General features: G+C 37.0%; 2 protein-coding genes across 4 annotated transcripts; one reads left to right on the top strand and one right to left on the bottom strand.

The window, feature by feature from the left end:
• Window positions 1–832: 832 nt before the first annotated feature.
• Window positions 833–16,526, top strand: LOC129314293 (uncharacterized). 3 transcript variants are annotated; one of them, XM_054957694.1, is made up of 11 exons: window positions 841–1,592; window positions 1,803–2,060; window positions 3,459–3,701; window positions 3,937–4,083; window positions 4,343–5,775; window positions 13,633–13,706; window positions 14,042–14,123; window positions 14,196–14,321; window positions 14,559–14,665; window positions 15,187–15,344; window positions 15,989–16,526. In XM_054957694.1, the coding sequence occupies exons 1-11, from the start codon at window positions 1,152–1,154 to the stop codon at window positions 16,226–16,228; spliced, it is 3,309 nt and encodes a 1,102-aa protein (XP_054813669.1). In that variant the 5' UTR covers window positions 841–1,151; the 3' UTR covers window positions 16,229–16,526. The 3 variants fall into 3 exon arrangements, 2 of the variants coding, with proteins under 2 accessions (XP_054813681.1, XP_054813669.1); XM_054957706.1 differs by lacking the exon at window positions 15,989–16,526 and having other exon boundaries at window positions 833–1,592; window positions 14,569–14,665; window positions 15,187–15,326; XR_008594067.1 differs by lacking the exon at window positions 14,559–14,665 and having other exon boundaries at window positions 834–1,592; window positions 15,989–16,130.
• A 1,088-nt stretch (window positions 16,527–17,614) lies between these two features.
• On the bottom strand, window positions 17,615–22,203 carry LOC129314309 (surfeit locus protein 1). The gene is made up of 7 exons (XM_054957715.1): window positions 22,077–22,203; window positions 21,684–21,976; window positions 21,449–21,543; window positions 20,202–20,440; window positions 19,194–19,368; window positions 18,700–18,983; window positions 17,615–18,263 (listed from the first exon to the last, which is right to left on the bottom strand). The coding sequence occupies exons 2-7, from the start codon at window positions 21,886–21,888 to the stop codon at window positions 18,194–18,196; spliced, it is 1,068 nt and encodes a 355-aa protein (XP_054813690.1). The 5' UTR covers window positions 21,889–21,976; window positions 22,077–22,203; the 3' UTR covers window positions 17,615–18,193.
• Window positions 22,204–22,246: the final 43 nt, after the last annotated feature.

Here is a 22,246-nt window from a genome sequence, read left to right as displayed (position 1 = left end):
ATTTTAAAAAGTTAAAGGAATAATTTATATAATAGATAAGTTTATAGTTTATGATACTACTAGACCTAAATTTCAGGGAGTAATTTGCATAATAGGTCAATATATCATCAATATTAATATATAATATAAAATATTTTGATAATATATATATAGAGAGAGAGTATAAAATCTATAGATTAAACCATTTATAAGCTATAATTTGTACATAGATTTGATGAAATTGTCTTTTTATTTCTTCAATATAAACACACATTTCAAAGTTAAAATGCTAAACAAAATTGATTATTATCCATCTCATACACGATACATTACATTATAGAAAGAAAACTAGTGTCATTTTCATTTTATAAATAGGCAAAATAAGATGTTGCATGATTAATTTTTATGAAATCATATTTCATTAACTTCCCCATTTTATTTTGTTAATATTTTCAATATGAAAATTATTTTTTATTTTTTAATTATTGTATTTCTTTTAATCAAATAAACATGCACATAAAATAATATTATTTTTTGGTATAACAAAAAAAAAAAGCAAATTGTATAGTACCAGTCAACGTGAGAAAACAAAGTGAACATGCGGCGGGAGGAGAGAAATGGGAATGTAGAAGGAGAATGCATGCTCGCCACGTGTCCTTTCCTTGTATGTTTCTGTTTTTATATATAATTCTAAAAAGATTTTAGTTGTATTTTTGTTGAAAGATTTAATAACTGTTAATTGTTTGGGTGACTTTTGCAACGCAAGGTGTCGTTGAATATTGATCTTGATGATTCTTCATCACACTCTCTCTTAATCATGACGTTACATTACATCACATCCCTAATCTGTAATTTTTCATTCTCACTAATCTCTCCCTCTATCACCCTCAAGAGCCGTTTCGTGCCAATGGCTGTTTCTTCTCTTTCGTCAATCCCTTCCAAACAACCCTTTTTTCTCTCGCTCCTCCCATTTCTGTTGTGAAATTCTTTCGCCTTTCAGAGTTCTCTGCTCCCTCTGCGCAGTTATCCCCATCTTTTCGTCTGCATCTCTCTCTTTTTGTCAATGTTTCAGTTTGCGAAAGCTTTCCCATGGAGTTGGCGGGTTCTGTTTTCTATGCCAAAACCCTGATTCGACCTTAAGGCCTGAAGGGATCGCCTCTCTCTGTATTGAAATGGCGATTGCAACTGGAGATCGGTACCTGGAGAAGTTGGTGAAGTTCGTACACGAACAAGCTGGCCCTCTGATTGAAGGAACTCTGGTGTTGAAGCTCAATCCTGCTGGGCTTCACTATGTTCAATCTAGGTTTGAGGCCTTGCATGAGCTTGAGAGCCTTCTTGCGGGTGCACCCGTTGACTACTTGCGAGCTTATGTCTCAGACCTCGGTGATCACCGCGCTCTTGAGCAACTCCGTCGGATTCTTCGCTTTCTTACCTCGCTGAAGGTCGTTTCTGTCTTGCCACCGCCTACCAGGGATCCCACACCCTTGTCTTTCCTGCCTTTTGGGCGGTTGAAAGTTTTGGAGCTCAGGGGATGTGACTTGTCCACTTCGGCCGCTAAAGGGTTGCTCGAGCTTAGGCACACTCTTGAGAAAATCGTTTGTCATAATTCCACGGTTTGCTTGCTTATTCCTCTTTCTTTTCCCCTGTCCGAAAATTCTGTAAGGCATAAAGTATGTTCGTCGCTATTAATTGTGAAGTTTACTTGTTTCCCATTTCCCAAACCATCAAGTAACGGTTTTGCTTTAGAAAGTTTGAAATTATCTCATTATGTGCAATTTCTTTTCGTCTTTAGTGGATTGAATGTTAGTGTTTCCTATTGCTAGGATGCTCTGCGGCATGTATTTGCAAGCAGGATAGCAGAAATTAAGAATTCTCCGCAGTGGAACCGGTTGTCGTTTGTCTCTTGTGCATGCAATGGTTTGGTTCTCATGGATGAGTCTTTGCAGCTTCTTCCTGCTGTTGAAACGCTTGACCTTAGCAGGAACAAGTTTGCTAAGGTAGATAATCTTCGTAAGTGCACAAAATTGAAGCACTTGGACCTTGGTTTCAATCACCTGAGAACAATTGCGCCTTTCAATGAGGTACTTGGTGAAAATATTTATTATCTGGATGATTGCATGGAAAAGTCTATGCGTGGTTGCTGTGGAAGGCAGTCTGGTGCTCGTTACAAATGCTAATGTCTAGTTTTCCTATAGGCTATTAGGCTATAGGTGTGAAAGTGAATGTTAAAATGTTTCCGTATTATGAAAACCTGAGGGCCATTTAATTTTATTTTTCTGTTTTGTTTTTTGTTTAATAATATTTCAAAACGTTCATGCTTCTGAACTGCAAGCATTTATCGATGGCAACTTCAACAGGATCCTTTTTTTTTGGGGGGGGGGTGCAGGAGCAATTTGTTTTCATCTGATGGGATTTAGATATCTTACCAAGAAAGTTTATTCGATTTGATGCTCTAAATTGGGGGCGTATTTCTTCATTTGGTAATGAGTTCGAGCTGCTGTCGACCACATGGATAATCTAATTGAGCAATTTTGAATCTCTTTAGTGGAATTGGTTCAATAAAGTGGTATTGGCTAGTTATTATCTGATTATCATTGAACTGCTTTATCTGTAGTTGTGTTTTTATATACCAAGAATGAATCTTACTTTCACTTGGATATTCTTGAGGGTATTCAAGGGTTAGCCTGAATGTGTCCTGACCTGAGCTTGATCATGCATTTGACTTTCCTTTAATATCTAATAGCATAGGCTTTGATGATAGTGGGCTTTGAATCTTGCTGAGTTGGGAAAATAGAAGTTGCAAATGCATCATGAATTCAGAATAAAACTAGAGTGGGAAAATGGAAATTACTGTAGGGATTGTATGATGTATCCTTTGTTTCCATGTAGTTGATCACATTAGGTATAAGCATACATGGAGTGGATTTGGACATGCCACCACATATTAGAGTAGAAATGGTGTGAGTCATTCCATTTTGATTAGATCTTTTTATTGGGTCATGCTTTGGTCTGATCTTTTAAATGAACAAAATGTTCGTTTAATTAATGGCCTGGCTATATTTACTTTGAGAATCTTCTTTCAACTTCACTGCTATTCAACTGGGTTTGTGGAAGTTGAATGTAATGATATCATTTGCATTTGCACTGTACGTTTAAAGAACAAGTACGTTTTCTTATGATAATATTATTGTGGATATAGTATTGATGGAATATATGTTGATATTTGGGGTTTGAATTGAAGGCTATTGCTTCAGACAATTGCCAACAACTTAGAAAACATGTCAAATTATAAACCATGTTGATTCTGCTAGAAAACATGTCATATTATAAACTATGTTAATTCTGCTTGACAGTTATTAATAGTGCTTCAAGTTGACAGAAATTGTTTGCCGGACAAATTCTTTAACCCTTGCTTTTAATTCAAATCCTTGATTTGGGAATTGGCTCTGGGCTCTTACCATTTTTGTTTGATCATTCAGGTTTCCTTTCATATTGTTAAACTAGTCTTGAGAAACAATGCACTAACTACTTTGCGTGGGATTGAGATGTTGAAGTCACTTGAAGGACTTGACGTTTCCTACAATATTATTTCCAATTTTTCAGAGCTACAGTACATCACTGGGCTTCCAGTTCTTAAAAGGCTTTGGCTGGAAGGAAATCCTTTGTGTTGTGCTCGATGGTATAGGGCACAAGTATTCAGCTTCTTCATGTTCCCTGAAAAAGTAAGTTATGTTATGTTCTATGGTTTGAGTATATGCAAGTAGTAAGCATACATTTGAAAGTGTCTGCCTGTTTGTCTGTCTGTTTTTTGTATTATTTCATTTTAAATTTTTTTTCTATCCCATGGTTTCTGTTTTAGTTATCATTAGTTTCTGACGTTTGAAGTGTTTTTGTCATTAAGCATATTCACCTACTAACTTATTTGAATTTGCATTTGTTCTTTTATGTGCTGATTAGTTGAAATTAGATGACAAGGAAATGAATACCCAAGATTTTTGGAAGCGACAACTGATCATTGCCAGCAAGCATAGGAGACCTTCCACCTTTGGGGTTTATTTGCCTGCAAAAGATGAGGCTGCAGAGCAGGAAACATTAAATAGAAGGGTAGGTAATTGGTGAAATTTTTTGTGTACTTTTTTGGGCAATACGCTTGTGTATTTGTAAAAGTGAAGATTGTCAAATCAAGTTTTTGCTGCATGTTAAGCTTGGTGCTAAATGCTCTTATTTCTAAATTTGAAAGTTGAGAGCTCAATTTTATGGATATGTGTCCATCATACTTTTTGGAAAAAAATAAACAGTATAAATTTTGACCTATGTGGAGATGGACATTTCACTTGTATTTTTTGTTTTTTGGAACAAGCAGAGAAAAGCTTCCCGTCTTGCCTGTATTGAGAATGAAGAAGACGTCACCAGCATGTATTCTGACCAGGAATCTGTGTCATGTGGGAATGATGTTCAAAGCCGAGATGATTGTGATTTATCTGATGGTGAAGCTGAAATAGTGGACTTAATAAATAAAGTTGAGCATATGAAGAAAGAGCGTTCTATTCTTTGGTTGCGGGAATTTAAGGAGTGGATGGATAGGGATTCTGGTAAATATGTGGAAAGCAGCAAAGAAGGCAGATCCAAAGTGCATCCTCAGAAAGAGAAGTATATAATAAAGGGGCCAAGCCAGGGGCAAACATCTGAAGTCTCAAGATATGCCTCAGACTCTGTTCTAGCCTCTGGAGATGAAAGTAGTTTGACTATTGTAGAGTCTGATAGTTCTTATATAGATGCATCTGCTAGTCTTCTTAATCAGCAGTACTTTGAAAGTAGAGGTTTTCTTGGTAATGCTGGTTGGGCCTCTCTTAATGACTTGGGGAGAGTGGATGAGGACCGTCTTATATCTCATTCCTTGAAAGGGATTAATAGTGCATTCTCACACTCTAGAAGTTCCGGTGATACCCATACCATTCAAGATACACATAGAACAGCTGAAAAAGGTGTCTTATCACCATTGACAATGATTGATGACATTTCTGGGTCTCAATCATCTGTTTGCCCCTCATCGCCTCCTCACTTTCAAGAAGACCTTCTTCAGCGCCGGCAAAACTTGGTGGAGGAAATTTTCCAGCTCTCTGCAGACTCATTCTCAGTGGCGTCTTCTGATAGTAACACAAGCTGTAGTGAAATTGACTACTCTGGATTTGAGCAATCAGTGCTTGAAATTGATAATTTCCATAGTAAAGACTATGTGAACAAGGGTATTGATGAGCATATATCACTAAATCTACCCAAGGACATGTTTAATAACCAAAGCCATGGAAGAGAGAATGGCATTCATTCATCTGATTTTTCTGCTGATCAAACTTCTAAACAGTTTTCCAATGATTTTGCTTCTGGTGCTGACAGCAATGAGAGTGCTTGTTTTGTTAACCAACGTGCTGATTTATTAGGAAATAGAAAAAACAGAAAGAAAGCCAAGAAAAGGTTTATTTCAATCTTAGAAGAGAGTTCAGACAACAATGTATGTTATTATGAAAGTGAATTTAAACAAGTGCAAAGTAAGCTAATTTCTCATGAAGATGCCTCTGAAATTGTGGGAAAGGAGCAAAGATCTGCAAATTTCAAGAGAATACTTCACGCTGATGATGTTACTGAGTTCTCCATGATTGATTGCTGTTCCCAAGAGAACAATGATTTGATTGTTACCTATTTCAATACACACATTGTGGATCCAGAAGCTCAGGAATTTTGTAACCATTGCGTATGCTGTAATTCTGTCCTTCAGAGAGAGTCCACCTACCAAGAAAGGTAACTATCAATCTTAAGTATTCAAGTGAATTTGATGGCAGTCATGGAGATAATATTTATTTTATCTAAAGCCTTTTTAACTTATGTCTGTTTACTTAGGGCAATACCTGATCATATATATACTCCCTCCCTTTAGAATCATAAGGCATTTTTAATTAATTTACACCCTCTAATAATTTAGTTGATGGCATTTAAAATTACACATTCTTTTCATATTTACTCTTATTTAATAGGGTGTCTCAACTAAAACTCTATTAATTACACCCTTGAGCAACGATATTTTTGGAAAAATCTTATTAATTACACCTTGAGAAACTCAATGTTTTTTAACATAGTACTTCATAAAAAGCCTTGTATATTGAACTGAGGGAGTATGTTATTTCTGTATTTTCTTTTTATAGGATAACCAACTATTTTTCATACGTATTCATTCTACTCATTTCTATTAGGCATCTCATTATGTTAGTGATTATCAATTGCAAAAGTGAAACATGAGATGTTTAATTGGTTGTTTTACTGAATTTGGAGAATACCCTTTTTTCCTACAGGTAACCACAATGTTCACTCACCCTTGTATCTTGTTTATTCTTTTGCTGATAAAATAAAGGGTTAAATGGCAATTTGGACCTTGAATTATAGGCCTAGAGGCAATTTGAACCCAAAACTCGTATTTGGTACTTTTTGAATCCCAAGCAATTAGACTTGGGACAATTTACCCCCTATTGTTTGGCTGGCATAAGCGTTCATTAATTTTAAAAATTGGGGGCTGGAAATTCCACTCTCCCTCGCTCTCATACCCTCCTTTCTCACTCCTTCCCCACTCTCATGCCTTGTCCAATTTGATGAAGCTATCTTTGCAGCAACACTTAATTCTCTTTCAAACACTTTTTTTTCCATTGACCTGGTTGGTCTTTCTTCTGGTCCATTATCTCGAGAGTTTAAAGACCTTATACTTGGTATTTTAGAGGAAGCTAGAAGCTCTAATGTTTCAGAGTTCTTCTCTTTTCTTCGTATACTTGACCCACAATGTAAGCACTCGAGAATGGACAGCTAATTTCAAGAAGATTTTTAAGTTTATTGATGGCATTATTGAAGAACAGATACAGCAAAGAGCTTCCAAGGTTTATGGTGATGGCTGCTTCCGAGGTCTCTACCATGGCATAACCAGCTCCGGACTTGACAGGAGGATCAGAGGAAGAACAAGCCACGGATGGTCCAAGAACAGAGGGTGGTCAACTGGTCTTTACTCTAGCAATGCCTCCACTAGCGCTGGAGTCGATGGCAGTGTAGCGGCAGTTGTTGATGAAAAGATGAGTTGACAATGCTTGTGCTTGTGCTTGTGGACAAGGCCCCTAGTTGGAGAAGAGACACCAAGAGGGGGGAGAGAGGAGGGAGTTGTTAGGAGATGGGGAGAGAGAGAGATTGAGATAAGAAGGTGGCAAAGATGAAGAGAGAGTGAGCCCAAAGATAAGTATTAGATGTTTGTTTCAATTCAATGATAGGGCGAAATTGTCCCAAGTTTAAGTGTTTAGGATTCAAAATATATCAAATACAAGTTCAGGATTCAAATTGCCTCTTAGCATATATAGTTCAAGGTCCAAATTGCCATTTAACCCTAAAATAGATGTCAGATTTTTATGTTAACTAGATATGGGTCTCGTACATTGAATGGAGTTTGAAGATTGTGCTCTATCATTTATAACCAATGAATAGTGACTTGGTTTAATTTTATATTTTATATTATTTTTATATAAAGAATTTTTTTGTCTATATTGTTTGTTGTTTATGCACGGTATCTATATCTTGTCTTAACTTCCTATACATCAACAAGCTTTTCATGATTTGTATTAAAACCCATTCAATGGCATCTATGTAGAATTGCAGAAGTTTCTGAATATGTTTAGGTGGTACTAGGCATATTTTTCATTTTAACTACTTTGGACAAGGAAATTGTAAAATACCCCCCCCCAAATCGACCAAGCAAAAGATTCTGGCCCATTCACTTACTCATCATTTCTGCTGACACACATACATGCACTCCTATGTGCTTGAATTTTCTTCCATAGATTTTATCATGTATTTTCAGAAGCAAAATACATGTATTTGTTTTTTGGCGTACTTTTAACAACCACTTGGGAGCAGAGACAAATTTAGAGCAGGAACCCTGATGGTTTGAAGCTTATTAACTGTCATATAGGCAAGTAATCACGCCCCTCCACCAGCCTATGCACAATCCATTAATTCTTCAATACAGGAATCAGTTCTTAGAAATCAAATGTGTCCCAAATGGTTTGAAACTTCTAAATAGTGTTTAGTGTTCCACAGTTTAGGGACAATTTTGGTGCATTTGATCCCTAAAATTTTATTTCTTAAGAATATAAATTCATAATTACCTGGTTTCCTTGGTAAGAGCAGTAAAGTAAGATTAATGGCAAAACATCTGTTACCTATCTTTTCGTTTTTCATTACCAGAATATATAATATGAAAGTGTTGTGCCCAGATTGATGCATGCATGTATAATAAGAGTTTTTATATATTTAGAAAATGTCTTCTCTGTGGTCAGACCGTGTAATTATTAGATATTATGTGAATATATTCTCTATTAATATTCATTATCCTAGGAGATTAGGTAGGATTTGTCTTTATTTAGATATTACTTTATTTAGCTGCTGACCGATTCTGGTCCCTTATTCTTCGGAGAGATTAGTGCTCCTATTCCTGTATATATATGTACTCGGCCTCCTCTGATCAATATACGAGAGAAAGCAGATTGCTTATTCACTTTATGGTATCAGAGCCAGCTGCTTCTCCACACGCTTCCGACACCGAGCACAAGTCAGAAAGCATAGCAGACGAGTTGTACCCCAGTCGCCCGTCTTCACCGATGACGCAGAGTGATGGGTCCTCGCTGTATGATTCGAACAAGGCTGGTGGTCCCTCTGGGTTGACTACTAACCACGATGGATCTTCGATGCAAATCGTGACTATGAAGCTAAAGGGCAACAATTACCTCACATGGGCACAGGCCGTGAAACTTGTTGGAGGCAGAGGTAAGATGGGTCTTCTGGATGGCTCGTCCAGAATCCCAGATGAAACCAAACCCGATGAAAGGCAGTGGTGGTGTACCAACGATTCTCTGGTCTCGTCATGGCTCATTAACGTGATGACACCGGAAGTTCAACAGAGCTTCATGTTCTTACCTTCAGCGCATGAGATATGGGTAGCTGTGCGAGACTCTTATTCAGATGGAAAAGACTTGGCACGACTGTACGAACTCAAAACTAAGACGTGGACTATTCAACAAGGTGAACGAGATGTTACGGCATTCTGGTTGGAGCTTACTGCATTGTGGCAAGAACTCGACCTAATGACTGAGGTGGAGTGGTCAAATGCTACTGATGTGGCTCGTTATAAGGGGCAAATCGAGAATGAACGTGTCTTTCAATTCTTGGCTGGGTTACATCAATCTCTAGATGACGTACATGGACGTATTCTCAGCAAGTCACCACTGCCTTCATCGAGAAAAGTTTTCTCTGAAGTACGCCGAGAAGCTTCACGACGTAAGGTGATGCTCCCTGGTACGGTTCCCAATCCTTCACCATCTCTGGACTCTGCTGCACTTGTTAGCAAAGGAGCAGATCATAGAAGCCAAAAAGGGAAGACTTGGTGTGAACATTGTAAGAAACAAGGGCATACTCGTGAGACCTGTTGGGAATTGCATGGGAAGCCGGCAGATTGGAAGCCTAGAAGGGGAAAGACACGGGGATATCAGACTTCTCATGACACTTCACAAGAGAAGACCGACTCAAATTCATTACCTTTGATAAACAAAGAGCAGTTGGGTAAGTTGATTGAAATGCTTGATGTGATTCAAAAAGCTGAGCAGAATCAGAAGCAAGGTCACATGGCATCAATAGCGCACAAAGGTAACTGTACTCTACTTACTGCTGCTAGTTATTTCAAGTGGATTGTTGATACTGGAGCCATAGATCATATGACATTAGATTCTAAGTTATTTAGTTCCTATACACCTTGTGCTGGGCATGAAACTGTCAGTACGGCTAATGGGTCTGCCTCATCTATAGCGGGTAAAGGGAATGTTATTATTTCTGATGTTATGAAGCTAGAAGACGTACTTCATGTACCTTACCTAGCATGCAACCTGTTGTCTATTAGTAAATTGACAAAACAAGCTCAGTGTTGGGCTCCTTTCTGTGCTACCCATTGTATTTTTCAGGACCTCTTATCGGGGAAGATGATTGGCAGTGCTAAAGAGCATAATGGTCTCTACTATCTCGATGAATCAACTGTGAGTAATCTTTGGTCTAGAATCCGGTGCAATATTGCCTCTACCTCTAAGAATAAGGACTTTAATGATCTTATGTTATGGCATAGGAGAATGGGTCATCCAAATTTTCAATATTTATGTCATTTATTTCCTGAATTCCATAAGTTGTCTTCCTTTCAGTGTACTGATTGTGAACTTGCTAAACATCAAAGATCTAGTTACAAATCTTCTGAATATAAATCTTCTCGTCCTTTTTCCATTATTCATAGTGATGTGTGGGGCCCTACTCGTGTTGCTAATCGTACTCATACCAAGTGGTTTGTTACCTTCATTGACGACCACACTAGATTATGTTGGGTTTACTTATTACATGATAAATCTAGTGTTCCCACTATTTTCTCTAAATTTTATACCATGATTAAAACCCAATTTGACACCACTATCCAGGTACTTCATACAGATAATGGAATTGAATATTGTAATAAGCCAATGAATATTTTCTTAACAAACCATGGCATTATTCATAAGAGTACATGTCCCAACACCCCACAACAAAATGGTATTGCTGAACGCAAGAACAGACACATTTTGGAAGTTGCTCGTGCCATCATGTTTACCTATAATGTCCCTAAATATTTCTGGGGTGATGCGATACTCACTGCAACTTACTTGATAAATCGCATGCCCAGCCGTGTCTTGTCTCATGTTACCCCACTTGATAAGTTAAAAGAATCTCACTCTATCACTCATCTTGAAACTCATCTTTCCCTTAAAATCTTTGACTGTACAGCATTTGTCCATTCTCATCATTCCCACAAATTGGATCCTAAAGCGGTCAGATGTATTTTCCTTGGTTATTCCTCCACTCAAAAAGGGTATAAATGTTTTGATCCCTCCTCCAAGAAATTATATATCAGCCGAGATGTCACATTCTTTGAATCTGTCCCTTTTTTCCCAAATTCTTCAATTCAGGGGGAGAAGGGGAGTGAATTTCAGGATTTGGGAAGACAGGAAAACCAGGAAAATATTTTTTCAGAACTGTCTGTCTCGCCAGAATCTATTCCTGACCAGCTAGAACAGCCTCAAAACGGTTCTGAACCACTTGCTTCAAACATACCTGCACCTGAAATTCGGACTTCTAGGCCAGAAACTGAAGTGAAAAGTCCTTTAAAGGATAACAGTAATGCAGGTACAGCACCGGAAAAAGAACTCATAACTTACTCAAGAAAGAAGAGGCGAGATGTAGAGGCTGCCATGCCAATAGCACTACCAATTTCAGAACTGAAAGAGGTCCCTGAAGGTGAGATTATGGAGAATAACGAACCAGAAGTGAAAGGTACTGCTGAAGAAAAGGAGATAGATGATCTAGATCTACCTATTGCTCTTAGGAGGCAACCGAGATCGTGTACTCAGCACCCTATTAGAAGTTTTGTAAGTTACCATGCTCTATCTCCTCAATTTCGTGTGTTTGTGACTAATCTTGATACAATGAAGATTCCTCGTGATGTATATGAAGCTTTGAGCATACCGGAATGGAGAGCTGCTGTTATGGAGGAGATGAAAGCTTTGGAAAAGAATGAAACGTGGGATATAGTGGAGTTGCCTAAGGGAAAAAGAGTAGTAGGGTGCAAATGGGTTTTTACTCCAAAATATGATTCCACAGGAGCCTTAGATAGGCTAAAAGCTAGACTGGTGGCACGAGGCTTTACACAAACATATGGCTTAGACTATAAGGAGACATTTGCTCCTGTAGCTAAGCTAAATACCATCAGAATTCTACTCTCTGTGGCGGTAAATCTTGAATGGCCATTACATCAACTAGACATAAAAAATGCTTTCCTGAACGGAGATCTCAAGGAAGAAGTCTATATGAGCTTACCTCCAGGTTTCGGCACTGGGCACACAAATCAAGTATGTAAACTAAAGAAATCACTCTATGGCCTAAAACAATCCCCACGTGCGTGGTTTGATAGATTTTCAGAAGTATTGAAAGCTGAAGGGTACAAGCAAGGTCTCTCAGATCACACCATGTTTGTGAGAATGAAAAACGGTAAGAGGTGTATTCTCATAGTATATGTGGACGATATAATCATTACAGGGGATTATGAAGAGGAGATTGGGAGAGTAAAAAATGCTTTAAGTAAAGAGTTTGAAGTAAAAGACCTGGGCAACTTAAAATATTTTTTGGGAATGGAAGTTGCAAGGTCAAAACAGGGGCTCTATGTGTCTCAAAGGAAATATATCCTCGATCTACTAAAGGAAGCAGGTATGCTTGGGTGCAGACCTGTAGATACGCCAATTGTAGTGAAGAAGGTAAAAAAAGAAGTCCAAGGAGGAAAAAGAAGGAAGAATTAGAAGAGAATGAAGAGGAGGATGAACCTGCAGACAAGGAGAGATATCAAAGGTTGGTGGGAAAATTGATCTATCTTTCCCATACTAGACCGGATATAGCTTTTGCTGTGAGTGTTGCTAGCCAGTACATGTGTGATCTAAGGAAGAGCCACATGGATGCTGCATACAGAATTCTAAGGTATCTAAAGGGTACACCTGGAAAAGGTTTATTTTTCAAAAAACAAGAGCAAAGATTAATAGAAGTTTACTCGGATGCAAATTGGGGAGGAACTTATAAGGACAAAAGATCAACTTTAGGTTATTGCTCATTTGTGTGGGGAAATCTTGTTACCTGGAAAAGCCAGAAGCAAAGGGTAGTTTCTAAAAGCAGTGCTGAGTCTGAACTAAGATCTCTCTCCCAAGGCATCTCAGAAGGATTGTGGATAAGACGTGTAATGGAGGAGATAAATGTCAAGGTCGATCCACCATCAAAACTTTATTGTGACAACAAGGCCACAATAAGTATGGCTTTAAATTCTGTTCAGCATGAAAGATCCAAGCACATGGAGATAGACAGGCATTTCATAAGGGAAAAGGTGGAAGAAGGTATAGTATGTCTTATATACCTCCCTACAAAGCTACAGGCTGCAGATGTATTGACCAAAGGCCTACATGGACCAGCATTTGATAGTTGTATACGCAAGTTGGACATGACTGACATCTATGCTCCAACTTGAGGGAGAGTGTGGTCAGACCGTGTAATTATTAGATATTATGTGAATATATTCTCTATTAATATTCATTATCCTAGGAGATTAGGTAGGATTTGTCTTTATTTAGATATTACTTTATTTAGCTGCTGACCGATTCTGGTCCCTTATTCTTCGGAGAGATTAGTGCGCCTATTCCTGTATATATATGTACTCGGCCTCCTCTGATCAATATACGAGAGAAAGCAGATTGCTTATTCACTTCATTCTCCATGTTTCCCCCCAAAAAAAAAAACGAGAGAAAATCCCCCCCAACCCCTGGGAGGAAGAAGGTACAATGTTAGATTCACCCCTAGTAACCCCCCTGTGGATAACAGAATGGTTTCCAAAACGAATATTTTCTGAGACTGTTCTGTCCAAAAAATATCCTTCTCATGCTTGTTGCAGAGATAATAGTTTCAGATTGCACTTTTGGAGAGCACTATTTCCCACAATAGAATGTGTAATGTTACCTTGTTCACATGTAGAGAAGTTGCAGTGATACTCAGCAACCATATGAAGCTCTATTTGCTACTAATAACTGCTGATGATGACGAGTCAGGTTAGGCTAAACACCTTTTTTTCTCAGCAAAGCAACTTCATTTTTTCAGTGTATTAGAGGATTAGAGTTCGCATCATCATTTTAATGTTAATAAGGACCTTTAAAAGCATATTCAGATTTCTTAAGAGGAGATTTATTTGAGGCACTGAAGAGTTGGGTAGAGTTAAACATAAAACCCTAGTTCCATTTCTACATCTGCTAACCTTTCATAAAACTATTATAATCAACATCTTATCCATATTTCACATGCTTGAGCAGTTAAACACTGCATTTTTAATCCTTCCCTGCGAGTTAAACAAAGCTGATCTTGAAATTTTTTTGTTGATGCTGTTCAGGAATTCATTTGAATCTATTAAGTCGCCACAAGGCAGAAGAAGTTTGTGAGGTGCTTGTTGGAATGGGACTTCAGGTGTTAAGGTTAGTGACATGGTGTATTGAAAGGAACTATAGATTTGTTAACTTTTTAAATGTATGTTACTGATTTGGCAGGGTGAATTTTGAAAGTGGTGAAACATACCTTTTTATTACAAGGAGCATACAAAAATCAAGAGAGCTATTAAAGACCTTGCAAGTTTCTGATTCATGTGGAGCAAATGATAGATGTTCAATAAGAAGGTGATATACATAGTGGGCTTCACCAGTTCCCTATATTGTATAATGCAGACCCTGAGATTGCTTGCCTACATTTTTTTCTCCGAATATATGAATAATAACTGTCTAAACACAAATTTGTATTGAATTGTTTTGGATTTGATACTGGAGAATGTGCTCTAGATTTTATTTTATTTTATTTTTTTGGGTCAATTTTTTTCCTGCTATGATATAGACGGGTTTTGGAAATATAAATGGCAGTTTGGAGCAGGTTCAGGTTGAATTTTTTGACAACCAAGTATGTGGTGGTTCCAATTTGAGCATTTATCAGTACGCAATGGTGCTTGTTTGTTGTAACAACGGCAAAGGTTTGCTTGTCACTTCTCCAAGCTTTTCAAGTTATAGTTTTGATTTCTTTTTTATGCTATTAATAGTGTAAGTCATGACATTGGTTTTATTTATTAATTTAAACTCCAAAACTTCTAGAAGAATAACTTGTTTATAATTCTAAAATTTGGTAAGAGAACCTTTTAAAAGTTAGTTCGAACTTCAAACAACCAATTTGAGAAGAGATTGTGTTATTAGATGGCTAGAGTAATGCTTCACTCTTGTTATAAACAAGCATAACTTTGTGTTAATATCCTTGCATGAATCAACTTACCGTGAGTGCACAGTTGTTGCAAACTGATGGTTCTTCAATTGCTATATAAGCATTGTTTCTTAAATGTATTAGAGACTTTGTATGTTTTTAGTGGTGCAAGAACTGAAAATATTTGTTTGTACTTGTGGCTTTACTACAAGTAGAAAAATTCAATGTGAAAACATGCTTATTAATGTACAAACATAAAGGTGAGTAGGTGACCCTATTTTTATTTGTTTACCCTTTCAGAGGAATCATGGTTTTCGAGATCACTGTTTGTGACTGGGGCATATGTGCTTTTGTGCATTGAGGATGTGAAGCAATTCTGCTTGTTTTCCTCAGATTCATCTGTGTCACCATATTTCAGAATTGATTCTTGTTGCCTTATTACTGACATTTGTGAGGCAGTAAGTTGTTCGTTAACAGTATTGGCTACATTTATAAGTGCTTTGAATCTGAGTGGGGTAAATGTCAGCATTCTTTTATTTTCTTTTCTTTTTCTTTTTTTTTTTGAAAAAAGAAATTATCTCCCTTATTCTTTAGTCAAACTGGTAGTTTGGCATGTTTAATTTGAGGCATACAAAGTTGCTTCAATAGTAAAACTTATTGCTAAAAGTAATTTATGGATTATGGGAGGCCTTTCTAGACTTCAGAAGTGAAATTGACTTTAAATTCACAATATCCTTTATTTATTCAAGGGAAAACTCAACTATTGGTCTTTATAGTTTTAATAACGGGATAAACTAGAAGGACCTAGAGTAATGAAAGAAAACTATAGGGACTTATGCCAAAATTTGTTAAAACTATTGGGACAAATGGTTATGTTTTCTCTTTATTTAAACATCTGCTCTTCATTTTTTTTTTTGGCACATCCATAACATAGTAAATACCCACAAAAATGCACACATTTATTGGGGTTTGAATTCTTGATGTCATCCTTGCTCCCATCATATGTAATTTTTCTACCTGCCAAACAGTGCAAAATTGTTGTTTCTTATTCTTTTATCATTTTTTTTCTAGGAATTTATGATTTAATGTTGACTCCTTGCAGGTTATTGATGTTAAAGAGCGCTTCTGTATGACATTAGTTCTGGAACGTCTTATGTCAGAATTCCTCCAATCTACACCCGCTAACCTTCATGCTGTAAATAACGGAAATCAGGTTTCAGGATCTACTAAATTGAAGCTTCAGTGGTTTTCTAGAGATAATCTGTTGAAGTTTTTGTTGCTGTTGAAGGCAATCCAGAGAGGAAAAATGGGCTCTTCTTTGGTAGTAAGATGTATATCATAAAACCTTTTTGGCTTTTTGTCGCTTCATATATTCATTTCATTCTTTTGATTTCGGTTTTCTTATTCTTTTCTCTTAGAAAGTGAGTAGTTTGGTTGGTTGGTTGCTTGGTGTGTTAAGTTGATCATAGCTTCCTCTTTCCTTCTATTCTTTGATTTGTTTCTGCGCAGTTGTGATTCTTTCAGTGTGCAGAGTTGTACAGTACAACTAGCAAAATTAACCTCTTCCCCTCTCCCCTGTTGGTCAAATTATCGAAGAGAAAAAATTGCAATCTTTGTGGAATGTTACAGTTGTTTCATCTCGAGTTTCGCCTGTGTCTTTCTTGCTTTCACTCCTGTCAATATCTACTTTATGAATTTTTTGGGGCACATCGATTCCTAGGTAAGAAATTCATGAAGCCAAGAAGTAAAAGGACTAGCTAGAGAATATTTTAATAGAACTCTTGGATGAAATCTCTCCTCTTTTTCCTGTCGTGAATATTTTGATAGATTATTTTGGCATCCGATATCATGTTTAATGACTAGAATTTGTATAATATTCTCAATATCATAGCTACTGTACGTTAGTTTGAGGCTAGATATGGATTGGAAATTGGCCATTGCTTAGACATTGTATAGTGCAAGAAAAAGTGTTTTCTAGAAAGAAAATGAGAAATTATTTAAAAAAAAATGGTATGGGTGTATTTTTCATTTCCTTTCTATATAGCATTCTGCTTACCAAAAATTAGATTATGTTGCCCCATGTATTTCCTTTAAACACTACTATTACTGTGAATTCCTTGGACACATCAGGATCTTTTCTTGACATGGAGAAGCACTCCTGCGAACTTCCAAAAATAGGCTACGGGGCATGAAGGCGCAAGATTTTTTGGCCTTGCCTGCTTTTATGAAATTGAACTCTTAATTGTTACTTTCTACATAATCCTACATTTATCACTTACATTGTTCCTAACGGATGCAATCGCCAGAAAGTTGGCGTAGAAGTAATTATCTGTCAAGGAATCTGGCCAAAATCATAATCATTTCACCTCTCTTTGGAGAATGACAGTGAGAGCCTCCAAAGGAGAAAAATTAACCATGAAAATCCAGTAACAACTAAAAATTCTTTAATGCACAAGTGAGTTGATAAATCTATTTTTGTACATGTTTTTGACCTTAAAGTTATTTTTTCTCTCGGGCTCATTGCCATTTTCCCTATTTTTTCCCCCTTCCATTAAATGGAAGAGAATATCAGGTCACACTAGCCCAAGCGTGGTCTAGGGGTAGTGGAACCTAACTTGTCTTCTTACAAGAATGTGCAAGTTCCATGGGGGGATTAAAATGGACGGAAACATGTCACTTTTTAAGTTAAATGTACATTATTTCCTTGTGATAATACGCTGAACAAGGATAACGGAACAACGACGATCTACAGTATAGAATTAAGTCAACAAGTTTGTGATCTCCAATTATGGAGGAGACAAGCAGAATCATGTAATCACAGCACATACAGATCACTGAATTCAGCTATCAAGGAGAATGAAAAATGAACCATTGCCAAACCCTGGAGATGGAGACACTCATTAAAAGCTAAGTGAGTAAAGCTTATTAGAAGAGATTGAACATGAAGTAGTTAGATTGGGACTGTTTCAACTACTCATTCCTCAGCTGCCTCCCAATTGTAATACTTTATTCTCTTGAAACAAGCAATATTAGTTTATTTTCAGATCGAAAACTGAGCTTTCTTGCCACTGAATATCTAATCACCATCCACCTAATATCGTAAAGCAAAACATAACGGTTCAAACGTTATGATCTTATCATCAGCTTTTCAGGGTGAGAGCCATACTCTAGGCGCAGAAGATATCACTTGGATGGAACTTCCTTGGAAATAAATTCTGTTCACTTGAGATCTGACCTAAAAGGTTAAAACATCAATCAATGGAGATGCCATGCCAGATCACGGGAAGAAGTTATGGTCACGATCATGCTATCTCCGCTTATTTTTCTGCCTTAGTCTTTTGAAAGCCATAAATGTAACAGCTGCAGAAAGAGAATACCTGTTCCAAAAAACTTGATTAGAAGGTACAGTGGATCTATAAGTCCGAACAAGGATGCATTACCAGAAGAAAATGTAAAAAATCCATTTCCGTATTAAATGTGATCTTTCGATTCTTGATCTATAATAAACTGCAAGACTAATCGCCACTGAAAAACCATAAAGCTTGATCTTTCAATTATATAATGAGTATCATTGTCATTATCAATTCATTAATATTACATAGCCTATGATCTTGTGTGCCAAAATTATAAAAACCATTACTAACATGGCGGACGATATTTGTCTACTCCCAAAAGCAAGCATCAGCTTGAGTAAAACAAAGATAGGTATCAACAATGCAACAATGGCTAACTTCAATATCATCAAAGTAATAAACTCTAATTAAACACAATGACTGCATCCCTTTGCAAAACAAAAGGAGGAATGCTGCATACCATGTCATTGTATAATTGAGGTGGTCTCTAGGCATGACTGAACTTCGAATCAAGGTATTGACATCCTTTGGGACAGGGTAAGGATTACTTGGATTGACATTTTCATTAATATCTTCAATATAGATAGTGTTTTCTGGGAGTCCACAAGCATTGGCAATGCCTGGAACATCAACATAGAACCATTGGGAAGACTTGGGATCATTTGCTGGAACAAAAATACTTGGTTTCTCACTTTCACGAACTACTCCAACAACTTCTACAGGTGTGACAGATGGGAAATGATCCTGTATGTTGCACCAAATTTAGTTTGAATTTATAATCATCTGTAGCAAACAATACATGGCGTGCAGGAATTCAAGTCCCATCATGCGACGGGACATTCATGTATGATATAAAGCAAAGCATCTATAGTTTAATTTAAAAATATGTTTTTCTCATTCCTAAGATGCTGTCGTGTAACAAAAGATAACCTAGATCCAGAGAGATGACACCACCTCAGTGATATCAGGTTTTTTAGACCAAAATCTCCACCAGGATTTTGTTCCAGCAGCCCCTGATGGGGAGGTAAGCGCTTCTTCAGACTGTTTACTATCTTGAGAAGCTTCAACGAACTTATCTCTCCAACTGCGAGGAACCCACCCTCTGTTGACTATAACAGGAAAACTCACACTGAAAGAAAATTAAACAATTTAGAAAAGATAAAAATCAGGCAGATTATGCAACAACCACAACGATGTATATGGCATGCAGCAAGCCAAAGAAATGATCAATTCTTCTTCGCCAAGATAAGAAAATTTAATATGGATAGGTTGTCAATGGAACGACAATAGACATATAAAGCCTCATCACCTATTGTGCATGGGTCAATTACAGTTCAAGCCCTCTAAAGTTTGAAAACATTTGACCCAGGGCAGTGGGTTTCCATGGATGTTTCTTGTAGATGAAATGAGGACAATACGATTAATGTAATTATTTGAATAAACTTCCATTAGAAGCAAGAGCTTAAAGGCTATTCAGGATAATTGTAATTTGCTCCCCACACACTTTCAAAATATTGCAGTCTAAAGAAACGCTAGTTATGGAACTTCTCATATGAACAGCCAAAATTGTAGTGTTAAAAATATTTTTCACATGAGAATTCTCCATAGATGATGATATGATTATAAAGGCATAGCAATCCAAATCCCATGTTCAATAATACTAATTTCCTAAAACTGTCCATTCATTAAGTTATTTTTATGCTAATCCATAAGCAGAATCAGTTGCATTTTATTTTAACTTAAAAGTACGGCTACATGTTAAGTAAGTGAACGCTTCCATAATCAATGTTGATCAATTTTGTAAAGATTTAGTAACCCCTTTCTTTTTTATTACGTTTTTTATTCAGAGGTATAAAAGATATTTCTCATCTATAAAACCATAGCTTTATTTAATTTTCCTTTTCATTCCAGTCTACTCTACATAACAAACAACCTTTTACATATATAATACAAAAGACTTACCTGTCTGGACAGTTGGGAACAGGCATAAGAGGTGTTAAAAGATAGTAGCCGTTTTCAGTCACTCCTGAAATGCTTCTTGAACGTGGACCCACGTAGATTGACTTTTTCTCATCAAAAACTCCTTTGCACACCACCTTCCTGAATTCTAGAGAATCTAATTCTTCCATCAATGGAGATGCACTGGTGAATTTTAAAGGCTCCATCTGCAATCTCTTCTCTCGATAATCCAGCATTTTTATCTATCATCAACGATTGATGGAAGGCATTTTCAGTGTTAATCCTCTTGGCCAATACTAAGACATGGAATCTGGAATCTTATAACTTCATGAAAAGTAAACTTCAAAAGTTTGAACATACATTCAAAAGCGCAAGGTAATCATCTCGCCCATATGTAATATTTAAAAATATAATTTGCCATGTATTTGAAAATATAATTTTTTTAATGGATTCCTTTAAGACATTTGAACTGAAAAAGGCATAATCCAAAACATTAGCCTACGGATCCCTTTGAACCAGAATAAATGTGTCATTGAGTTATTGACACAGACACGTTAAAATGGACAATTTATAAGGATAAAATATTCTTGATGTGTGTGCTGATGAAATTACAAATTATAGTGCTTGAATTAAAGGCAGAGATGGAATAAATCAATAAATAGATATGTCCAAAATTTGTACCAAAAGACAATCAATAATGATTAATACAAAATGTCAGCTACAACAGCTGGAATAAACTTTTGAGATTGACAGAAATCCCAAACTCTTAATTATAGAAAAGAACAGCAAATTTAAGGTCATCAAGTTTTGTTGATCGAGTTGTTTAGCATATCTTTATCTCCACCATGCTTAAGTCACAAGCTTATCTCAATGAATATTACAAAGCTTGTCTTGGTTCAAATTTGGATCCTTTAAAATTAAAGGACTTACTGGGGTGAGAGAATGTTTGATACAAGGAGTAGGAATATGTACGAAGTCCACTTACTCTTCTTCTACCCACTCCACCTGTTTTCTACATCTCTATCTTCCTTCTAAACATTTCACAAGCTTGTAATATCAACAAGACATTCACTTAAGCCTTAACGACTGTTGATTGAAAAGTGACTCTAGAAAAATCATGAATTCAATGCCGAGGTACACCATATCAAGATTTACTTCTACGACGTTGCCGGCGATAAAATGAGTAAACAATTAAGTGAACTTCAAGTGTTCATGATAGAGAAAGGATTATGAGTTTAATAAGTCGGCACCTTCTCTTCTCTCCTGAAAATCTGCCAAGTTCCTAGACCAAATGTGATTGCTCCAGGTAGGAATAGAAACCATTTTGACAACCTAGAGGATTTTCCTTTCACAAATAGAAGGACCAATAAGTAAAGCAATTTAAAATTCTGACACGCTCACGCTCTGCAAGCAGACAACTTCAGCATAGCAAAATGCAATATTAAGCCCATGGAAAGGATTATTCGGATGAACACGCACCCATACCTGGTATTTCAGAAGAAGGGGAAGGCGATGGTTGAAAACCAGATGAAGGGGAAACAGGAGCGGCGGAACAGAAAGAAGAGGAGGAGGACGAAATCGGGGGTGAATGTGGGGGGAACCACTTAGCAGCGAGAAAGCGAGAAAATGTCCCGCCGGCGCCACCGCGTCGAAGCTTAGCTAGCGATTTGACAGTGGAGGCTAACGCCATCTTGACTGAATCATCTGTAAGGAATTTCCCGCCGTTTCGATGCAAAGCGGGCTTATGATTCCGCCGCGGAGGGTTTACCGAAAAATAACTTGTTCCCAAAAAAAAAAAATCAAAATAAAGATTGAAATGGCTCCCTGAGAGCTATATATATATATATATTTGTTGTTGTAAGGAAGACGGGTTCTTACATAAGGATTTGATTCCTCTTTTATGTATGAAAAAGCATCCGTAGCCAACCACTTTGTCCTTAATTGGAGTACCAGGTGGTGTGTGGATTAGTTCGGGATTGTTGATGCGCTTGAAAGATGGTTTGCCTTGAAATACTGTATGCTCTAAACAATTTATATATGTTGTTATT

Source organism: Prosopis cineraria, unplaced genomic scaffold, assembly GCF_029017545.1.
Source record: "Prosopis cineraria cultivar Desert tree isolate PC_DT_omini unplaced genomic scaffold, ASM2901754v1 PC1, whole genome shotgun sequence".
NCBI lineage: Eukaryota > Viridiplantae > Streptophyta > Magnoliopsida > Fabales > Fabaceae > Prosopis > Prosopis cineraria.
This window is presented reverse-complemented; position numbering and strand designations above follow the sequence as displayed.